Source organism: Vitis riparia, chromosome 14 (genome assembly GCF_004353265.1).
Source record: "Vitis riparia cultivar Riparia Gloire de Montpellier isolate 1030 chromosome 14, EGFV_Vit.rip_1.0, whole genome shotgun sequence".
In the NCBI taxonomy this organism is placed as follows: Eukaryota; Viridiplantae; Streptophyta; class Magnoliopsida; order Vitales; family Vitaceae; genus Vitis; species Vitis riparia.
This window is the reverse complement of record NC_048444.1, coordinates 1976635-2000062: the sequence shown is the minus strand read 5'-3', so window position 1 is coordinate 2000062 and position 23428 is coordinate 1976635. Positions and strand designations below refer to the sequence as shown.

General features: G+C 35.0%; 3 protein-coding genes across 3 annotated transcripts; 2 read left to right on the top strand and 1 right to left on the bottom strand.

Moving 5' to 3' along the window:
• Nucleotides 1-2592: 2592 nt before the first annotated feature.
• LOC117930855 (zinc transporter 5) lies at nucleotides 2593-6138 on the top strand. Its single transcript, XM_034851613.1, has one exon. It carries the CDS (start codon nucleotides 2711-2713, stop codon nucleotides 5585-5587), a length of 2877 nt encoding a protein of 958 aa, XP_034707504.1. The 5' UTR covers nucleotides 2593-2710; the 3' UTR covers nucleotides 5588-6138.
• Nucleotides 6139-8386: 2248 nt separating this feature from the next.
• LOC117931093 (AAA-ATPase ASD, mitochondrial-like) lies at nucleotides 8387-10498 on the top strand. Its single transcript, XM_034851959.1, has one exon. The coding sequence runs from the start codon at nucleotides 8952-8954 to the stop codon at nucleotides 10425-10427; it is 1476 nt and encodes a 491-aa protein (XP_034707850.1). The 5' UTR covers nucleotides 8387-8951; the 3' UTR covers nucleotides 10428-10498.
• Nucleotides 10499-17306: 6808 nt separating this feature from the next.
• On the bottom strand, nucleotides 17307-19120 carry LOC117929537 (AAA-ATPase At3g28580-like). Its single transcript, XM_034849848.1, has one exon. It carries the CDS (start codon nucleotides 18967-18969, stop codon nucleotides 17434-17436), a length of 1536 nt encoding a protein of 511 aa, XP_034705739.1. The 5' UTR covers nucleotides 18970-19120; the 3' UTR covers nucleotides 17307-17433.
• Nucleotides 19121-23428: the final 4308 nt, after the last annotated feature.

Here is a 23428-nt window from a genome sequence, read left to right as displayed (position 1 = left end):
CACAAGTTGTATTTGAGGACGCGACTAAGACGATGGACTTGACGCTCGACCTACTCAAATGTGAAGTTAATTTGGTCTAGGTCGAACAAATCATAGAAAGAAGGATTTGATGAATCCCAAGAAATATTTTATTGACGTTCCGTTGAGGGAATACATGCATTAATTGTATAATCCGGACAAAGAAGGCAACCACCCATCTTATACAAATATGATACCTGTAAATGAGTAATCCCCAAGACGTAGCAGAGCCGTGAAGATATTTGAAGGGGTGAGTGGGTGTTTCTAAAGATTACGATATAAGAATTAAAACCCGAAGGTAGGTACTACGCTGATCAACAAAATCAAAATCAAGTAGGGAACACAGAAATTTTTATGTGAAAATAAAAATGATAGAATTTAAGATATCTAATTTACAATTCATTGTATAAGATCAAAGTACACAAACTAAGACTTATTTTTCATCGTCTATATGTTGATCCACGTCCATGACGCAATACCTTCAATGGATTTTTCTTTGACAATCTAAAATCCAATCTTATTTTATAAATTCTTTCTTGAAAGATTGGGAATGATAAAGCATGTTGATTGATTCTTTTATTCAATTATATAATTTTTTTCTTTAGAGATTAGAAATAATAAAACAAGTTGAATGATTCTTTTAAAGTGTCTCATCAAAAGCATAAAACATAGTTAGGTATGGTATCAATTCTTTTAAAGAGTTTGAAAACCAAATTTAAAAAAATATATATATATATACTAACTTTCCAAAAATTAATTAAGAAAATAATTTTCATAAAAATAAAATCTTAAAGTCGTAAAAAAATTAATGAAAACAAACTTGACCTCTAACAATTTTTTAAAAATTTATTTGTGGTAATCTGATTGAATGAACAATAATATAGAATCTTCAATGGAGCATAAAAAGGTTCTATGAGGTAAGGGTAGGTGAAAACAAAGAAGTGGTATTAGGCCTAAAATCACCCTACTAAGAGTAAATCATTGTAATGTTGTGTGTATTCGGTCTATTTTTCGTTAATTGCTTTCATGAACGGGGCTGTTGTTTGATCTTATAAGCCCATCAACAACTTGCAATCTTCTTGTCATGTGGCATCGGAATTAGATCCCAATTTTTGGTCTTAATTAAGGCATCAAACTCCTTTCGTATAGCTTGTTGCTAATGTGCGACCTACAAAGCATCATGGGCATTAGACAGTTCTATTTGTTTAAAATCAACAGCCATATACACCTTGGGTTTATGAGCCCCTCCCTACCTTTGACCCGATTATCATAGGATGCACATTTCCAGCAGTAGTAGGACTAGAATGGCTCTCTTTTATTGGTTCAAAACAAAAACTACAGATGGGTCTGTTGTGGAATCACTTTCAGTTGATGACCGAATAGGGCTAGACACATCTCCATAAGATGAACGAGTGAGGAGGGTAAGTCTAATTTCTGTTATATCTCTGTGTTGTCTTTCAATTAGGTCATTCTGGTAAGATAAGTGAGGAGAGGACAACCTTCTCTCCACACCCTTTGATTTCGGAAAATTAGGGTTTTGGAAAAGGGATAGCTAATTAAAAGGGATGAAATCTTCCCAACTTTGGAAAATTAACCTTTTACCTTTTTTTAATTTAAAAAATACCAATTTTTGACAAAAATATCATCATTTTTTTCTTGTAAAAGTAACCATTTCTTTTAAAACATACGTATAAATAATAAAAATATTAAAGGGTATTTATGTCAAAAATTGGTTACTCTTCAAGTTCAAAAATGGGGAAGGTTAGTTTTACAAATTTGGGATTTTTTTCATCCTTTTTAATCAATTAATCATTTTGAAAATTGTTTTTAAGAGTATTTTTTCTTTAGAATAAAAAATATAGAAAATATGTTTGATAACTAAAATCTATTTTTTGTTCTTTGTTTTCAAGAATAAAAATAGGGTATTTTTAGAACATATTTTTTAGTTATTTTTTATTATGTTCACTTATTTTTTGTTTTAAAAAATAATTATAAAAATATGTAAAATAATTAAAAATAAAATACGAAATATAAAAATTATTCTTAAAACATATTTAAAGATATTAAAAATATTTTAAAATTTCAAACAAACTTTTATTTTATAAAAATTAAAAAATAGTCTTAAAAAACGGTTTTCAAAAACTATTTTTTAAAATAATTTTTAAAAATGATTACCAAATAGACTCTTGAATTGTTGGTGTTTTAGTATCATCTCATTTACAACAATATTATATTATATATGGAATTATAATATAAGTTGATATGTAAGTGATTTATAAAAGATTTTATTGTATTTCATTTTTAAAATAATTTAAAATTTTATGTCAAAATCTTTTATATTTAAAATGATTATTAATATCCGAAGATCAAGATAGATAAGTAATTTAGAAAATAATATTTTTATAATTTCAATGAGCTTATATTTTATTATCTATATATAATATTTTTACTTTATATAAAAAATAAAAAGAAAAATAGTAAGGGTTGGCATTAAGATTTAAGACAAAGAAAATAGATATTAATTTTATATCAAAACTTAGAGGACTTTTGAGAATGATTTGATGAATTTCTAACGGTTGTTCCCATCGCATCTGGGTCCGATCTCTCTGCCCTGAGTCTCGTCTTGACTACGCCGAGCCAAAGTCTAGGTCTCCTCCTCGATTGGGCGCCCAAGACCCTCTCAGATTAAACCATGGCCGATCATGACCATCACCACCACCGCCAGCACCGCCCTCACCGGATCTCAGTGCCACCGCGCACCACAACCATGGGCGCCACCTCCTCCAGGGCCTATCCTCTATACTCGTACGCCTCTTCGACCCCAACCCCAACTCCATCCAAACACCGTCTTTCCTCTTTCTCCTCCTCTGTCTCCCACAAACCCTCCTCCGGCAAAGCCTCTCTCTCGTTCCTCCTCCTCCTGTTGTTCTCTCTTCGCTCCCTCTACTCTCTCCTTCCTTTTCTGCGCTCTTCTCCTTCATTTTCTCTCTTTCCTTTCTCTTTCCTTGTCTCTCTTCTCTCGTTTCTTCTCACTCTTGCTTTCTCTCTCCTCACCTCTTCTTCTTCCAAAGACCCTTTTCAGCAAAAACAACACCAACCCATTTTTTCTCTTACCCAGATCACCCAATCTCAGCATAAGCTTCTCGTCTCCAAATCGGTTCTTCTAGCTGTGATCTTTCTCCTCCGATTTCAAGCGCTGCGGTACTGTGGCACCGCGACGACAATTCTGGCCGAATTGTCGGGGAATGTTGCTGCGCGATTCGTTGCGGAGGGAAGGAATCGGAATTTTGGGGTTCGGGATCGGAGCGGATTGCCTAAGGTTCGTGGATTCTTTGCTCTGTTTGTGGGATTATTTTTGTTGTCAGTGAGTTGGTATCGAATTGAGTGTTTTCCGTTATCTTCTATGATTGTGGATAAATGGGGATTTTCATTGTTTCCAAGAGAGAATTGTGTCCGAGTTTTGCCAATGTTGCTGCCATTTCTATCTGGGTTTCTTGGATGTTATGAGCGAGTTTCGATGAACTGGGGGACTATTAGGCAATTGGGCAGAAAACGGGTGCGATTGATTTCTCTGTTTTTCACTACAGTTATTCTTTTCGTTCCTGCTGTTGTTAGCATTCTCATGTTTGAAGCAGAGGGTGATGAGTTTTCTATTGCAAGTTTGGGTTGGCCATTGGCAAATACTGTTTTATTTGGAGTGCTTTTGACTGAAAATTACAGTGATGAGAAGTTAGTAAGCTCTAGAGATTTTCAGAGAGAATTTTTGGTCACCTTTTTTTGTACTCTTGTTTTGGAGCTGTTCTACTTTCCCGAGCTTTCCCTTTGGGGATTACTGCTCTGTGGTTTATTACTTTATATATCTGTTAGGGAATTGGATCCTGTTTATTCCAACTCTCTTGAACTAGGTATGGATTCCTCAGAGTCATTTACTGATTCAATTGTGAAGCCTATTCGCCATATTTTGAGTGAAAGGAAGTCCCGTAAAATTGCACTCTTCCTTTTGATCAACACGGGGTACATGGTGGTGGAATTTGTTTCTGGGTTCATGAGCAATAGTCTTGGGTTGATATCAGATGCATGTCATATGCTGTTTGACTGTGCTGCTCTTGCAATCGGACTATATGCATCTTACATTTCACGCTTGCCTGCTAATAGTCAGTTTAATTACGGTCGTGGAAGATTTGAGGTTCTTTCTGGATATGTGAATGCAGTCTTCCTGGTTCTGGTTGGTGCACTGATTGTGCTGGAGTCATTTGAGAGGATTTTGGAGCCTCAGGAGATTTCAACTAATAGTCTGTTGACTGTTTCAATTGGAGGGCTTCTTGTAAATGTCGTGGGCTTGATTTTCTTTCATGAGGAGCATCATCACGCCCATGGTGGATCATGTTCCCATTCTCATTCCCAATCCCACTCCCATTCTGATCTCCACCATCATTCACATGCCTGTGGTGGACATGATCATACAGTTCAAGTTGGCCATCAGGAATGTACCTCTACTTTGCAGGACTGCCATGAAAAGTCGTGTTCTAATCATGCTAAGCCACATACTCATCATGAAAGCCATGATTCTAATCAGAATGGCCACTCTCACAAGTGCCATGACCATCATGACCACATTCACCAACATGACCATCACGACCACGTTCACCAGCAGGACCATCACGACCACGTTCACCAACATGACCATCACGACCACATTCACCAACATGACCATCACGACCACATTCACCAACATGACCATCACGACCACGTTCACCAACATGACCATCACGACCACATTCACCAACATGACCATCACGACCACGTTCACCAACATGACCATCACGACCACGTTCACCAACAGGACCATCATGATCACATTCACCGACAGAAGAATCATGACCACCATCATCATGCTGAACATTATGCACACAGAAGCATCCCTGCTATTACTTCAAGAAATTTGCAGAGTCACTCTCATGAAGGTCATGCTGGTGGAAATTTTCATCCTGAAGGAAGTGATCCTCACACCCATGCTTGCACTTTGGATATCACAAATCATTCTTGTGCAGAGAATAGTGGTTCCCACCTGAAACCATTGCTGTCTGACAAAGAGGAACCACAGAAGCGCAATCACAAGCACATCGATCACAACATGGAAGGCATCTTCCTGCATGTTCTGGCAGATACCATGGGAAGTGTTGGGGTTGTTATATCAACCCTCTTAATTAAGTACAAAGGGTGGCAAGTTGCAGACCCTGCCTGTTCAATATTTATTTCCGTCTTAATTGTAGCTTCAGTTATCCCATTGCTCAGGAATTCTGCAGAAATTTTGCTTCAAAGGGTTCCTAGGGTACATGAGCATGATCTGAAGGATGCTCTAAAAAATGTCATGAAGATAAGGGGGGTTTGTGGCATTCAGAACCTGCATGTATGGAGCTTCACAAACACAGATGTGGTGGGGACACTGCATCTTCATATATCAACAGAAGCAGACAAGGCTTCCACAAAGGTGCAGGTGTCCAATATTTTACATGATGCTGGAATCAAGGATTTGACAGTGCAGGTGGAATATGTTAAGAGTACTTAGCACATAGTTTTCTTCTTTTTTCACTGTATTATAGAGAGAAAACAGCCCATCAATTTTGAGGACTGGCGGCTTGCCACTGAAAGTGGGTGTTGAAATGCTGAGGTTTTATGAATGGTTACAAAATTGTGGGTTTTCTGATATTCCTCCATACCGTGGTTCATGGATTTGCATCGGATTGGTGACATTCAGGTGGCTGCATGAGATGGTTTTATACAGCATCAGCACATAGCAGAAGTATGATGTTTACATTTGCTGCTTCTGGTATCTGTATGCAGCATGATGGTTTCCTCAGCTGGCCAGATAGAGAATTTGTAACATGTCAAGGGCATGCAATCACTTAGGTATGCGTAACTTAATCACTTATCATTTGTCAGCTACATTTGACTGTAAGATTGTTATTTCATTTGCTTACTGGGGCAAAATTAAAAGGGGAAAAGGCAAAAGGATACAGGTTTACTTGAACATCTCATGTTTGATTACATTTGGATGCTATAGTAGGATTGTACTTGGAGCATTTGTATTTTCTTGAGTTACTTGATCTTGAAACAACATCTAATCTGGGTAGAAATATGAGGTTGACTCACTACTGAAATATGAGCGCATAACTCTATGATTTTGTGCACATTAACATAAAGAGAGATGAGTAGTCAGAGTTCTAATATGACGACATCAGTGAAATTTCATTTGAACGGAAATAACCAAGTTCTAAGTTAACTTTATGCATGATCCAATGTCCTTATACATTTGAAAGAAATGGATTTGATGTACAATGCTTGAGGTTGTAGTCATGCTATTCCCCATTTTGACTGTAACCAATAACCCATTCACAACTCTCACATTCTGATTTAGGTACTACCATACCATGAAAGCAAAATATTACTAGATGAAAGGGAAACACTATGAAAGTGCTTAACTCTGATTGCATGCTTTGTTTACAAGAACAGCAGTGTGAAAAATATTTTCTTCTGCACAACATGTTTCTCAGAAATTAACACCATCACGGGAGATGAAATGACAATAAGCTGTTGTTTGACTTGCTTTCTTCTGTGCTTGATTAAGTTAGCATGCCCTAGTTGTGTTATGAGTGTGTTGGTCTTAAGCTGATCAGATGGTTAGTTTAACCCTTCCTACAGAGGTGTTTTGCAGATGCGAAGCAAATCTGGGAGTCTCATTTTATTGAATGCCCTATACTGTAATGGTACTTAGATAACAACAACTGAGATTGCTTTACCTTCTGGCAGTCCATGTATTTCCCAAGGATTTGTGCTTAGCAGTTAGAACTCTATATGATGCCTTAAAGCCCCAGAAGAGTCCTAACATCCAACTTCTATTTCAGAGAAATATCTTAAGAAATGATGGGAAGATTAAAAATATTATAGAAGACTTTACTACCAAAAGAAAGTTGTTCTTTATGTAGAGAAATGGTTCCTTGACAGTGTATGAAGCTCTAGACCTTTGTCCTATCCTATGGGTTGAAAATTGAAAGTGCTTTTCTTAGCTTTTTTGGTATTTGTTGTGCTGGTTAGTGAAAGATATGCAAAATTATTTTATTTTATTTTACCAGAATCTACAAATAAAAGAATCCTAGTAAGCATTGAAAGGGCAGAGAGGAGAGTGGCACCAAGGAAAAATTGCCAAATATGGGTTTTCGAGCGAGGCAAACTTTCATGGTATAAGGCTTGGAAACTGGGGAAGATACTATAAGGCTTCAATTTGGGTTGGGTAGATCATATGTCATAAATATATAGTTTCTTTTAAGTAATATTTTTAATTTTTTTAAAGTTAATTTCTAAATTATAAGTATTATTTTAATAAAAATTAATCAAAAAAATACATAAGCCCTTATTAGGCTAAAATGTTTTAAAAAGAATTAAGATTATATTTGGTTCTTAGGAAAATACAAAGGAAAGAAAATAGAGCAAAAAGTAGAAGGAAATAAAAAATAAAAAATAATAATAAATATATTTAAAGTTAATAAATTATTTTTATATATCATTTCAATTTGTTTTTCACTTATTTGACTTTTTCATTGATAGATTAAATAATTAAAATTTTTTTAATAAATTTTAATTATATTTGACTTTAACAAAATATGGTTTCTTTATTTATTTATTTTTTTCCCAAAAATGAAACATAACCTAATAACCAAATAGTTTCTTCAAACAAGATCTCCTCTTATCCATGTGAGCAAGACTTAGGTTATGTTTGATTCCCGAAAAGTACAAATGAAGAAAAAAAATATTAGGAAAATGATTTTCTCATGTTTTGTTATCCTATAAAATATTCCAAAGAAAATTAAATATAATTAAAATTAGTTAGAAATTTATGCATTTTAAAATTATTTAATCTTTATATTGATGAGTAAAAATAAATAAAATGAGTCTGAAGTAGCAAATAAGAATAATTTATCATCTTTAACTCTATTTTTTATTTTTCTTCACTTTTTTTTTTTTTACATTTTCCCTCAAATTTTTCCAAAACCAAATATAGACTTATGCTTTATTAATTATTAAAAAATTTCAAGGAAAATGGTGCAAATATGCCAAACAGAAACATTAAATATTTTATTTATTTATTTATTTTCTAAATTTAAAAAAAAAAAAAAAAAGAAAAAAAAAGAGAATTTTTAGATTAAATTTTTTTTTTGAAAAATAGATTTTTATCTAATCTACTCTAAAATATTGTCTACTGTATCCCTTCTTTTGTTTAAAGGAAAAAATTTTGCAAAATATTCCACACCTAATATTTGCAAATCATAAATTTAGGAAATTTTTAAGTATCATTATTAATATAATGATGAAGATAAGAGTTGTCTAGAACTTTTTGCGTATCATTATATTATAATATAATAATAAAGATAAGAGTTAGCCCAATACGGTTGATTAACAATATAAGGCCCAAAGGCCATTTCAAATTGTGAAAGGAAGTAGGCCCATTAAGCATAGTTGGGCTTGGGAAATTGGCCCATGAAGCAAAATTGGCCTGCGCCGTAGTCTTGGAGTCATGCGTATAAAGTTGTATTCCATTATAACAACTATTGTATAAATATTCCAATAACACTTTTTGTTTCACAGTTCGGTTATTCTAAAGACCTCCAAATTTATTTTTCTAATTAATAAGTAAAGTTTTTGCAAACATTCTTAACACAAATCATTCCATAACAAGAATTGTAAACAGCCCAAAACCAAATAAAAAACTGAAACGTGCTCTAAAGTAGGATGAATCCAACTCAAATTAGGAGTTGGAAGCAAATTCTAACAAGGATTACCAATCCTTCTCTACCTCTACTGCTCTACACCAACTATTCTTATATATAGGGGAGTAGCACGAACAAGAAGAAGAGGAAGAAGAGAGAATAGTGAGTATGGAGAGCAAAGATATGTTTGGGAAGGTGGGATCCATGGTGGGTAGTGCATTGTTCGTGTGGGCTATATTTCAGCACTACTTCCCTCAGTGCCTTGCTGATTTCATTGGGAGATCCTATCGGAAACTGGTGAATTTCTTCAATCCTTACATTGAAATCACTTTCAATGAGTTCACCGGCCAGCGGGGAATGCGAAGCGAAGCGTACAAGGACATCCAGACTTATCTTGGCAACAACTCCACCAGGCAAGCCTCCAGGCTCAAAGGTAGTTTGGTTAAGAACGGCAGGTCTCTGGTTCTGGGCATTGATGATTATGAGGAGGTGGTAGATGTGTTTGAGGGAGTCCAGGTATGGTGGATTTCTGGAAAACAAAACACCAACAGAAGGTCAATTTCAATATACCCGGTTCGAGGACAGAGTGATGATAAGAGGTATTATACTCTCCTTTTCCATAAGCGTCACTGGGATCTCATCTCTGGGCCTTACCTGAATTACGTGCTAAAAGAGGGTAAAGCCCTCAAGGATAGAAACCGGCAGAAGAAGCTTTATACCAATCAGGAGGGCGACTGGCACTGGGTAGGGTTTGAGCACCCAGCCACATTCCAGACACTGGCGCTGGAGCCCGAGAAAAAGAAGGAAATTATGGAGGATCTCATAGCATTCAGTGAGAATCAAGAGTATTATAGGAGAATTGGGAGAGCTTGGAAGCGCGGGTATCTCCTTTATGGCCCTCCAGGGACTGGTAAGTCTACCATGATTGCTGCCATTGCTAATCTCTTGAATTATGATGTTTACGATTTAGAACTTACTGGGGTGGAGAACAACACTGACTTGAAGATGCTGTTGATGGAGATATCAAGCAAGGCTGTCATTGTGATTGAAGACATTGATTGTTCACTTGATCTGACTGGTCAAAGGAAGAAAGCAGAAACAGATGAGGATTCAGATGAGGAAGAAGATGAGAAAGGGAAGAAAGAAGGAAAAGAAAAGGGCTCCAAAACCAGCAAAGTCACATTATCTGGGCTTCTGAATTCCATCGATGGGCTGTGGTCAGCTTGTGGGGGAGAAAGAGTCATAGTGTTCACAACTAATCATGTAGAGAAACTGGACCGAGCTTTGATTCGGAAAGGACGGATGGACAAGCATATAGAGCTATCCTACTGTAGCTATGAAGCATTCAAAGTTCTGGCTAAGAATTATCTGAATGTGGACTCACATCCTAGGTTCTCAAAGATTAGTGAGTTGTTGGGGGAAGTCAATATGACCCCAGCTGATGTTGCTGAGCATCTAACCATCAAAACCATTATGAAAGATGCTGGAATTCGCTTGGAGGGTTTGATTTCAGCACTAGAGAGAAGAAAAGAAGCAAGGTTGGCAGCTATTGAAGACAAAAGAGAGAAGAACTTAGCAGCCAAAGGAGCCAAATCATCAAGGAAGAGAAATGATCGGCTAAGGAAGTATTTGAATGATCAGTAGTTGCTTCTGCAAAGCTTGACTTCTGTGCTTTTCTCGCAGCTTTTTTTTTTTTTTTTTTTCCAATTTTTTTCTTTATCATTAGCTTCTTCTGGATATTTTATTTAATTTTTTTTTTTATACAGCAGTCATTTTTTTAAACCCTATTGGCATTCTTCCAATGGCCAACTACCTTTTTTGGTTTGTAGTATAAGTTTAGCAGTGTCATAGTACTTAATTGATTTTTGCAAAGAGAATTTACAGTGGGAGTTTTGGTTCCATCTTGCTTTGCATACCTTTCCATTTTTAGCTTTAATTAAAAACAAGGTGGAAGTTAAAGTCATAATTAAAAAATAAAATAAAAATTTTATCAAAATTTAAAATATATCTTTTTAAATATTACCCTGATTTTTATGTAAGACTATATTTTAAATTATAAGTGCCTTTAATAAAGTTAGAAAAGTAAATCTAAAAACTCTAATTAAATTTAAAGAAGAATTTTGGACTTCTCAAAAACTCATTCAAATATGCCTTTTTTCTCCCCACATGATAATAGTATTTAGAACCTATTTGACAATAATTTTAGGAAATGCTTCTAATATTTTTAACACTTAAAAATATTTATCATATCATTCAAGTATTAAAAAGACAAAAAACGTTTTCTAAAATTATGGTCAATATTCTTAAAGTGTGTTTAATAGTATTTTCTCTAAGTGTTTTTACAAGAAGGGTTTTTTCTAAAAATATTTTAAAGAGAATTAATCATCAAATATTTCTCTAAAAATCATTTATAATGATTTTTTAACAATATAAATTAATTTTTAAAAATTTAAAAGTGTTTCTTAAATTTTTCAAACACCTTATATATCTTAAAAAAAATATTTTTTGAGTTAAAAATGTGTTTGAAAAACACTATCAAATGGACTCTTAAAGGTATTAATAATTAAAATTTTTAATAGATGACATAAATATTCTAAATTTTTGTCAACTTTATTCATATTCTTATAACAAAAATAAAAACTACACAAATAAATTGTTAATTTCTCAAATTTCTGAAAAATTCCCAAAAAATACAATTTACAAATCACAAATCTAGAAATTTTTGGTGTACCATTGATCTTAAAATAAGGATAAGAGCTGTCCCACAGATATTATTTAATAAGGTAGACTGAAAATATCCGTAAGGAAATGGGCCCATTAAACAAATTTGGGCTTGGGAAATAGACCTATGAAGCAAATTGGCCTAGTAGTTCTCATGTTAGGAGAAGAGGACGTCCAAAGACGCAGCAACACCCATTTTCTTACGATTTTATTTAATTTATTTTCCAAATATGTTGTACGACAAATATTCTGAATACCCCCTTGCTTATTTGACTAGTCAACAAGGAAAAAATTTAAAAAATATTCTTCATACTAGCCGTCGCATAAAAAAGAATTGTAATACAAAAAAACAAAAGGCGAATAAAAATCTCAAATTTGATCCAACTAGGATGATTCCAAGCGGAAGAGGGTGAGCGGCACCAGGGAAGAAGAAGAGAGGATGTCGAATATGGAGTACCAGGATGCGTTTGGCTAGTGTGTATGTTCAGCTCTACTCCCCTCAGCGCCTTGGTGACTTCAATGGGGAGATACTATTAGAAACTGGTGAATTTGTTCAATCTTTAGATTGAAATCACTTTCAATGAGTTCATGACCAGAAAGTGGAAGGCGGAATGAAGAAGAGGACAAAAGGAAGAACCTAGGATAAAAAAATAAAAAAAATAAAAAAAGAAGTACCATACCAGCAAGGTTAAATTATCTGGGGGTTCTGAATTTCACGGATGTGCAGTGGTCAGCTTGTGGGAGAAAGACTCATGGTTTTTACAACTAATCATGTAGTGATACCCACCCAACTTTGGTTTGGAAATGACGGATGGATAAGCATGTAGAGCTGTCCTACTGTAGCATTCAAAGTCCTGGCTAGATAGGAATTATCTGAACACGGAACCACACACCCTTTATTTCCCAAGATTAGTGAGTCGTTGGGGGAAGCCAATATGACCACGGCTGATATTGCTGAGCATCTAACCGACAAAACTATTATGAAAGATGCTAGAATTTGCTTGGACGATCTGATTTTAGCACTCCAGAAGACAATGGAAGAATCAAGCCTGGCAGCTGAGAAAAGTAAAAGAGAAGAAATTATCAGCTAAAGGAACCAAATTATCAGATAAGATTGATGCGTTCAAGGGGACAAGTCGGCCTGCTGAAGAGAAAATAAACTGATTTTTCAACATAAAGCAGCAATTTCCATTTAGTTGTTGTGGGTTTTGTGTGCTTGGGCAAAGGTCCTTGGAGTAGTTGTTCCATACAATTTCTTCCTTGGGTCCTTTGTATCATATTGACATATATTCCATTTAGTATAGGTTTGTCATCAGTTAATTTTGGCATTTTTAAACACAGTTAAATTCCTCAGATTTTGGACCATGAATCTGGAAAAACTGGGGCATGAAAGTTCCAAAGAATCCTTGCTGGCTAAGTATATACTTTAGGGTTTAACGATTGGTAAACTCATAAAATCAGCAGATAACTTACAAGAGAACAGAAAAATATTAATCAGACAGGTATCATAGCATGTGGCTTGAACATTAATATCTTGGATGATTAGATGGATTCCCAAAATACCTTAACGATATTCAGATCCATGATAATTGATAAGAACCCATCTCACATGGCAGCGATATTCAGATTCTGATAGTATCTAGCCAAGGAAATTAAGCAATCTTCAACTGAAGGAAGCCATGTAAACAATATAAGACAAACCTGTGAGTATTATCAAATTTTATGGACTTCAGTACAAGGCCAAAGTAGCAAAAAATATGTGTTTTCTCCTGCTTTATCAGGCACATGAAATATGGTTTGGAAAAGAAAGAACTGGCTAATGCTCATGGGAAAAATAGGGTCGACCCTGCAACATGTTTCATCATCAGTATCCTATTTTATCCATGAATAAGATTGCCAAAACCTTGGTTTAGGCCTTGATGGCGTATCATATGACAGTACTGCATTGGCTCGGCCTAAACAAATTAAAACCTGAAGAAGAGCCATCAAAAAGCATATAAAACATGGTGCATATATGGAGAAGAGAAGCAGCTAGTTCCAGAAATTCAATATTATATGTCGACAGAAACAACTATGCAGTGAGTGGGATGCACGATGCACCTTTCATGCACAGCCTAACCCTGGATGTTCATGAATAATCTATGCAAAGTAATGGCATGAAGCTAAAGCAAGATAGGGAAAAGTTAGACGGGTTCGAGGATAACGAAATTTGCATACCTTAGCTGGTATGAATTAAGAAACATTTGTCGGGCGAAGAATGTAGGAAAGAGGCTGAAGGGTATCTTGTCACAGGAGAGCGGCGATTGCCGCTTGCAATTTGCTACACAAGAGCAAGTGCCGCCTCTCCTGCGACACGAAACCCCCAACCCCTCTTTCTTTCTCGCTTTCCTTCTCATGGTTTCCCCATACGAGGCCATCTACTCATTTATAAGCCCGCCACTGTTTTTTTCCACAGTGAAAGCAGCTCTTTCATGGAAATTTTCTCTATGTGATGGAAAGCGTGAGAACGGTCTTGAGGGTATCATTGTCGTAAAAAATTCATATTGACGGGTAGTCATAGTTAAAACCTAGGCATTCTACGAATAGGTAAACTCAAATATGATACAAATAATCAACAAAGTAAAAAAATAAACTGAAATACTATCTAATCATGATAATTAGATTGCATTAAGTCTTACATAAGTAATATGATTAATGTACTCAATTGACCTATTTATTTAGAAACTAATTCAAATTGAATCAAATATAGATTAAGTTGTTTAAAGTTATAATTAGGGTAGTTAGTACGAGTTAATTTGCATCAAATTTGTATTATACAAGTTGATTAAAACCCTATTTATTTATCAAATGGATATTCATATTGATATAATTCGACCCAAAAATCCAAATCCATAAAAAATGTATTGGGTTAGAATATTGTTTACGGATAGACCTTACCACCCTAGGAGTCATGGCACATGTTCAACAAGGTGTGAAATGCGAACCGAAGACTTGTATGGAAGTGGGCGACGAGGGAATGGTAGTCAGGAGCCGGAAGACTGACTTGATTTAGAACAGCTGGTCCAAAGAAAAAAGTTAAGGAAAAAAATGGGGTTTGAATGGACCAAGAGGCCTCTGTGGAATTAATGAGCTAGGCTGCTGGACTAATTGGGGTGTTCACTTCCTAACCCTCAATATTTCTCGTTAACAATTGGGCCCCATGTTTTTGTACTCATCTATCATGCAATTAAGAGGAAATTACACAGATGTAGATTTCTAGCCCCCAACAACCAAATTGACCATGCCATGGACTAAGCTATGAATGTTAGGCATCATAAGAAATGTGAAATTTCCAGGCTAGCCCTCTTTTTCCAAAGTCATTGTCACCCTTTTTACACTGCAACTTTCATACGACCAAATAAGGTTCTAGATGCCATAAGGGACAAGGTTTAAGGGCTTAATTTCCTAGGAGAGCCCCCTTTCGAAAATTAATCTTTCCACACATAGAGGTTTGGGAATCTTCCTAGACTCACGGTCAGGAGCAATAATTGGACAAAGTACGTATGGTTCAGACATGGTCAAATTTGTTGAGCTTGAGTTCTTGTCAAGGTTCTATTAGAAAATAAAGGGGTCCGACTTTTCTTGCAGCGGGAAAAAAGGGAAGCATTCGATCTTTTCTCTTTGTTGAAACTTCTCTTGGCATATTCCTGAACCAATTCACACCTTTAGATTAAAAACCACTCCATTATCTCACTCAGGACCCTGTATGCTTTAGCATTTAGAGTGTATGAGCTTCTCCATTTGTCCTCCTTATCAAGAAGGATCTCAAGTTAGGAGGCCACGTCATATAACACAGGCCGAACTTGGACCGTCTTGGCTTTGGTTCGGATTGGGATTACTCCATCTCTAGCTTGGTTTCAAACTGGTCTTGGCTCGGTTTGGGAATTCAATTCCAAGCATAGGGCGGGCCAAGGCTCATGCTTAATGTAACACCCTATGCGCCAAGGCTAAGGGTAATCTTATCAATTTCGAATAAAATATGTAAAAATAAATAAATAATTTTTTTAAAAAAAACAAAAATTCATAGATTCTCTTTAAGAGTGAGTTCATAGAGTTAAAATTTGACAAAAATTTTATATTTCATATAATCATAAAATACTAATTTGGTACAAATTAACTCAATAATTTAAATATAACACATGACCCAAATCAACATGTCTAAATAAGATTTTAATATTAAATATAAACTAAACTAAGAAAAACTTTTTCCATACGTCACTCATTGGAGGTTTAAAAAGGGTTTTTTCAAAGTAAATGTATTACACTTTAACTCAATAAATAATATACTAATAATTTCTCATAAAAAAAGGGTGACATCATATTACACTTCACTTGGGTTTTGCTCTGAACTTTTGTACATTCCCAACTTTGGACAGAATATTAAATGCCATTTAACTAGATTATAATTAGAGGTGTAATTTAAGTGGGTTATACCGAACCCAAGCACTGGGTGAGCTTGGACAATTCTTTTTGCAATTTGGACCCACTTGTGCACAAAAAGTAACCCAAATTGAATTCGAGTTGGGCTTGCGTTGGCACTTTGGGCAACCCAAACCCAAAATGAATATAATAATATATAATTCAGAACCACTGTCATATTCTTCTATTTATTTACAAATCTTTTGCCCTATTAATATATTATACACCTTTTTGTTTTGCAATGTAGCCCACCCCCAAATTTTAACCTAATTAACCCACGTAACCTATTGAATCTATCCAACTCCACCCCTACCCAAGTCTTACTCAATTTCATTTTGAACTTGTGAAAAAAAGTTTGAGTTGAACTATGTACGTTACAAATTGGGTTGGATTATGTTGGGTTTCGGATCTGTGATTTATTCTTGGGTTAAACTTGGGTTCACGATCAACTTAATTCAACCTACTTAAGTAACACCCCTAATTATAAGTCAAGTTGCACCCCTGATTATAATTTATTAATTTTTCACAAAGGATGGAGTGGAGTAAGAATCTGATTAATGGTGATTTTAAAAAATGTTTTTAGTTTAAAAAAAAAATATATATATATATATATATTTAAAAACATCCGTTGTTTAATAAAATTTAGAAAAAAAAAATTATAATTTTAAAAGATTATTTGTAGTGTTAAAAAATCACTTATAATATTTATAAAAAAAAAACACATTTGATAGACGATTTTCCTAAAAACACTTCGAGTAAACACTTTAAACCCTTTTAACTAAATTGTTTTTGGATTCCGAAATTTCAATGTGTGGATTGAGCTAGCCCACGGACCAAATTAGAATTAAAAAGCAAGCCCAAGTCAAATGCCCAACCCTGCCCCATGGACGGTTGCACTGAGTTTGAGCCGGCCTTTGCCCAGGATTTTCTAGTGTACCTGGACCGAGTTTTTGCCCATGGAACCAAATTGACATGCATTGGAAGCTCCGATGAATACTTCAAAATATAAAATAAAAGAAGTTGAATGGGAAAAAGTTAATGGTAGGAAAAGTTAAAAAGGCAGTATAAGATTCTCTATGTAGTGTGGCATGCTTGAAAATCCACTTTGTTGGCATTGTGGGAGATTTTCAACTTGTTCTAAATAGCTTAGCTGCAGGCCCTTTTGCTTTCACAGAGGCTTGGCTTGCTTAATTTAAACTGGAAACTTCCTCCAGTATACATTGATTCATGAAAATTCAGATTCAATCCCACTCTACTTTTTTTTTTTTTCCTCTCTTTTAAATCCATAAAAGCTATGATTAGGACGCACCAAAAGGGCATAGTCATATAAATTAGTGCACAAGATTGCAGTAATAGAAATTGGTTTTCATTCAAAATATACTTTCTGGAAACAGAAACTACGCTCACATTCATACGGTCCCTATTATTAGTCTTTCCCTTCCACGGCCAATCCTTTTCTTCGGTGTCTTCTTCAGTTGTCATCAACAACACTAGCTTCTTCCTTGGCCTTCAAACTTGCTACTCCTTTGGCAGCCTCCAGAGCTCGAATCAGACTCTCCAAGCAGGGCTCAGCCTCACTTGAATTGGTCTTAGGCATCAAATGCTCAGCAACATCGGCCGGAGTCATATTAATTTCCCCCAACAACTCATCAATTGTAGCAAACAGAGGGTGTGATTCCAGCTTAAGATAATTCAGAGCCAGGACTTTGAATGCTTCGTAGGTACAGTAGGACAATTCTATGTGCTTGTCCATCCTTCCTTTCCTAATGAGAGCCGGATCGAGTTTCTCAACATGATTGGTTGTAAAGACCATGACTCTCTCTCCCCCACAAGTCGACCAGAGCCCATCAATGAAATTCAGGAGCCCAGATAGTGTAACGTTGCTGGGTTTCCTTTCTTCCTTCGCGTGTTTCTGAACTTTGGCCTTCTCTTCCTCCTCTCCATCGTTCTCCATTGTCTTCTTCCTTTGAGCAGTGACATCGAGTGAGCAATCAATGTCTTCAATCACAATAATAGACCTACTCGATATGTCAATCAATAGCCTTCTCAGATCAGTGTTATCCTTCACAGAGGTAAGTTCAAGGTCATAAACATCATATCCTAAAAGATTGGCCATGGCAGAAATCATGGTGGATTTCCCAGTCCCTGGAGGACCATAAAGGAGATACCCACGCTTCCAAGCTCTCCCAATTCTTGCATAGAACTCTTCAGCCTTGCTGAATGCAATCAAGTCATCCATAATCTCCTTCTTCTTCTCCGGGTCCATCGCTAGTGTCTGAAAGGAGGCCGTGTGCCCAAACACCACATGACTCCACATTCCTCCATTGTTGGTATAAAGCTTCCGCTGCCGGTTTTTCGACTTCATAGCCTTGCCCTCCTGTATGACATGATTCAGGTACCTTCCGGTGATGAGATCCCGGTGCCGTTGATGGAAAGTGAGATTGAAGAACCTCCTTTCATCAATAGAAGGGTTAGGACTAAATGGATGGGGTCTGGAGGAAGTCTTCCCGGAAGACCACCATACTTTTACCCCCTCAAACTCATCCACAACCTCTTCTCGATCGTCCATGCTGAGAAGTACAATTTTGCTGTTCCTAATAATCTCGCCCTTCAGCCTCTTCGCTTGCTTAGAGGAACTGGAGCTTAGGTATCTGGTGATGGCCAAGTAAGCCTCGTTCCTGGACAACCGCTCTCCTGGAAATTCATTGAATTTGATTCGGATTAGAGGGTGAATCCAATTCACCAAACCCTGAAAGTATCTCCTGATATTGATCCGTAGCTGATGAGGGATGTACTGGTTGAATAGAGCCCAAACAAACAGTATAGTTGTGATCTTGGATCCAACTTGAGCCAAGTACTTATTTCTGGTCACCATATGAACCAACTTATCTGAGGTCGCCATATCCAACTTGTCTTTTCTTCTTTCTTTTCCTCTCTTCTGTTCGACTTTCTCACTGTTTCCAGTCACATAAGAGTAGAGATGGTTGTAGAAAGGAGGCAGATTCATTCTCAGGGGTGAATGGATCTTCCTTTGTGACACTCCCTTTTCTTAATTAGCCTTGAAAAAGCTGTATGACCGCCCTTAATCAAAGTCTTCCCTCACCTGCTCTCTTCGTCAAAAAAGCTTAAGCAAGAAGACCCTCTCCTCTTTTTGGTTGTTTTATCTGGAAGAGAAGACTTATAATACTCCAATAAAATATACCTTGGAAGAGCACTCAATTATTCTGACTGCGATGGTGACATTGAGTCTGTGAAGGTTCCCAGTTCCAACCAGGTTCCACCAGTCCACCCGCTCTCATGATACTTTGAGAGATTCCAATGATGTCGTTCTAAATTCTCACCTTCCTCAACTTTATTTCTCTCGTACAATTACAACCATTTTAGTTTCAAAACATTTTTCATTTTGTTTTATTTTCATCCATTTTTAATTTCTACTAGGTAAAATTTTGAGACACTTTAAAATAATAATAATAATAAAATCATTACTATTGTTTTTCTTCCATTTATATGGTAGGGAGGAGACATGAATCATTCAACATCATAAACAGAGTCCCACTAATTCTAAGTAAGCTTGTTAATATTAACTTAATCCAAATGCAAACAAAATGGTTGATCATTCCTTTTTTTTTTACCGGTAAAGTGTGAAATGAAACTTTGACAAATGAAAAGTTAGAGAAATAAAAGTAATAATAAGATTCTTATATGCTACGGAAAAAAAAACATACTTAAAATTAATCAGGTCACATCACGCATGTATTTAGGTCTCATTTCTTCCGATTTTAATTTTGTCTTTTATATTTTGTATTTTCATTCATTGATGTGGATGTTTTGACGTATAAAAATGAGATTTGAAGTTTGACGATAACTCCTCGATACCATAGTTTTTTCTAATAATAATAATAAATTAAAGTTTTTATTATTAATTATTATAAAAATATGTGTTTGATAATAATTTTGATAAATATTTTAAGTCTTTTTTATATTTGAAAAATAAAAATTTTGAAGTATTAAAATAACTAAAAAACAATTTTTACAATCACGGACAGTTATGGGCCGCAGCGGCCGAATTGACCATGCCGTGGACTCCACTGAAATCAATGTAAGTTTAGGTCAGGTCCCAATATGGCCTAATACAAACCACTACCATGAAATTTCAGGGTAGGGGTCCTTGAACTAGTCTCCCTTCCAAAGTCGCTTTCACACTGCAACTCACTGTTGACCCACAAAAACAGACCAAGTTCATTGCATTCATACAGATGGGTTTTTGGAATTTTCCCAAAAGTTCCCCCTCATGGGAATAATTTAACACGTGTAGTCAAACTTATCAAAACTTAGTCGTTGAAAAGGCATTACTTAGGTACACATTTGGACATATTTCCTTCTTTTTGTTTTTAAAATAGAAAATCATAATAAATATTATTTTAAGAAAAAAATTAAGATATAAAAAAAATACTCTCTTAAATATAAAAAAAATTAAATTAAAAATAAAATAAATATGCATTTCTCTATAAAATATATATGAAAATAGATGAAAAATAAGGTTTTTGAATTACTTTTTCAAAAATTAAAAAAAATTTAATTAATTATTTTACAAATAATTTTTTCTTCTTAAATCATGAATGAAATTATAAATACAACAACTATTATTTTCTCATAAGAGTTTTAATAGTTCGGTCAAGTCACTTGGCACCCAAACCCAACCCGACACAAATAGGCAATATATTATTAATTTTTGGGCTTAAGAGCACAAACAAAAAGACATTGTTGAGTTCTTATTTAATTATTTCATAGTTGGAAAACAGGTAAGAGTCTTCCTTTAATGAATATAAAAAGAAGTAACAATTAATTAACTTAATGGAAGGAGAGGTTGGAAAGATTGTGACCCCAAGCTTAATCAAAGGGTCAAGAGTAAGACAGAAGCAGTTGGCAGTTCATAAAATTCTTAAGAAAGGACTTGAGAGAAAAGCATAAGCTGGTTGTAGATTTGTAGGCCGCTCATTGTCTAAACTATTTAGTGGTAAGAAGGGTTCTTTAAGTACCATATTTTAAATGTTGAAGTTCCATAAAATCCTGTTGAATGTAAACCTAAAAAATTCTCCCAGTCTAATAAGAGCTCATAAGTAACATGGGAAAAAGACTATTTGCCCCTATTATTTGTACTTGCATGTACTATGTTTAAGTAACATTACAATACATCTATGCACAAATTTAAATGCATAAAAAAAAAAGTCTTAATTTACTTCCATGAGATTTGGGAATATCCACATTAACATAAGCATGGTTAGGACATGTTTAAGAACAAAATTATTATAAATTAGTGAATAAAATTGTGGAAATAAGAATTGGTTCTCGTTAAAAAAAAAAAAAAAAAAGCTTTGTTTAGGAAGTGTTTCAATTGGAAAATAGTTATGAGAAACAATTTTTTTAAATAGTTTTCTCATGTTCTATAAAATAAAAATCATTTTGTGGATATAAAATGTTTTTCACCTATTTTATTTGTTTTTAAATATTTTTTTAAAATAATTTTTATTTGTAATACTTTATTTTTAATCATTCTCTATATTTATGTTATTATTATTTAAAATAATTTTTAAAAAATAAGTGAAAATGATTAAAAGATATTATTTTAGAATACTTTATCTCTTATTTTCTTATGATAAAAAACATTTTGGACGTGTTTGATAACTCTTTTCGAAAACAATTCTAAAAAATAGTTTTTGGGAATAGCTTTTGAAAAACTATTTTTTGATTTTTATACAACAAAAGTTTGTTTTAAAATCTATAATATTTTTAATATTTTTAAATATAATTTTTATATTTAGTTTTTTATTTTTAATTATTCTACATATTTATATAATTATTTTTTAAAACAATTTTCAAAAAACAAGTAAAAACAACATAAAATAATTAAAAGATGTTATCTAAAAATACCTTATTTTATGTTCTTAAAAACAAAAAATAGAAAACAGTTTTTAGTTTTTAAACGTGTTTTCTATTTTTTTTTCTGTTTTATAAAATAAAAAACTATTCTAAAAAATATGTCCCAAACTGCCTTTATCTTTGATTTTCTAGTTATCAAACATATTTTTTTATTGTTAAAATTACTATCTTTTGTTTTTTTGGCTGTAAAATATGTTTTTCACTGTCATTGTTTGTTCGTGCCAAACAAGACAAAAATCTCTAGAAATAGGAAAGGGATTGCCCATGTTATAATTGTGATAAAACCTGTTTTCTAAATGAGAAACAGCGGTACTTCCTCAAAGGTATTAGTCTATGCTCATATTCAAAATGTCCATGGTATTAGTCTCTGCCTTCCATCTTCAGTGCCTCCTCCGGTTCTCAACATCACTAGCGTCTACCTTGGCCTTCAAACTTGCTACTTCTTTGGCAGCCTCCAGAGCTCCAATCAGGCTCTCTAAACAGGACTCAGCATGATCTTATGATGGTCTTAAGCATCGAACCCTCTGCAAAATCAGGAGGAGTACTGATGTTGGTCTCTTTCAACAAGCCGCCAATGGTAACAAACAGATGGTGTGAATCAAGATTCAGAGATGATTCTTGGCCGGCACATTGGAAAATTCCAAGTTGCAGTATGACTACCGCATATGTTTTCCCATCTTTCCTCTCCGAATAGTGGCTTTATCTAGTTTGTCCGCATAGTTAATAGTAAAGATGAAGAGTCTTTGTCCACCACTGACAGGCCCAAGCCCATCAATAAAGTTCCAAAGCCCTGAGAGAGTAACCTTGCTGCTTTGACTTTCACCTTCTTCCTCTTCTTGATTCTTAATTGGATGTATCATTCTCGTCTTACTTCATCTCCATCTTTGGTCCTTGTCTTCATGGGTTGAGCAGTAAGATCAACTGAGCAATCAAATATCTTCAATTACTATGATGGACTTATAAATATCACAATTCAGAAAATTAGCAATTGCAGCAACCATTGTTGATTTATCATCCACTGGGTTCCATAAGGAAGATAGCCAAACTTTCAAGCTTCTGCCTGTTACTCTTTGGCCTTAGAAAATGTAATCAGGTCATCTATAATTCCTTTCTAGCTTGTTTGGATCCATTTCCAATGTCTCAAAAGTGGCAGGGTGTTCGAAGGCAACATGGTTCCATGGGCTACTTTTGCAGTAGCCATCCTCACCTGTCATTAGTATAAAGGTAGCACTGCCTGCTCCGGGTCTTAATAGCCTTGCCCTCTTCCAACACATAACTCTGGAAACGACCAGCCCTGATCATGACAGTACTTATGAAAGGTGAGTCTGTAATACCTTTTGTGGCTCTTTGCAGCATAGACCTCAAATGACTCTGTTGATGGAGTTACTCTATCAAAAACCCATAAAAGCCTAATGCCCTCCAACTCATCCCAGACCTCCTCATAATCGTCCACGCCAATGACTAGAAGTTGGCTCTTTGTTGGCTTTTATCCTTTTAGCTTGTTTGGTGGATTTGAAACTGAGGCA

Excerpts from the sequence above, each read along its gene's own strand:
- LOC117929537 (XM_034849848.1), bottom strand. The coding sequence starts at position 18,969 with ATGAATCTGCCTCCTTTCTACAACCATCTCTACTCTTATGTGACTGGA.
- LOC117930855 (XM_034851613.1), top strand. The coding sequence starts at position 2,711 with ATGGCCGATCATGACCATCACCACCACCGCCAGCACCGCCCTCACCGG.
- LOC117931093 (XM_034851959.1), top strand. The coding sequence starts at position 8,952 with ATGGAGAGCAAAGATATGTTTGGGAAGGTGGGATCCATGGTGGGTAGT.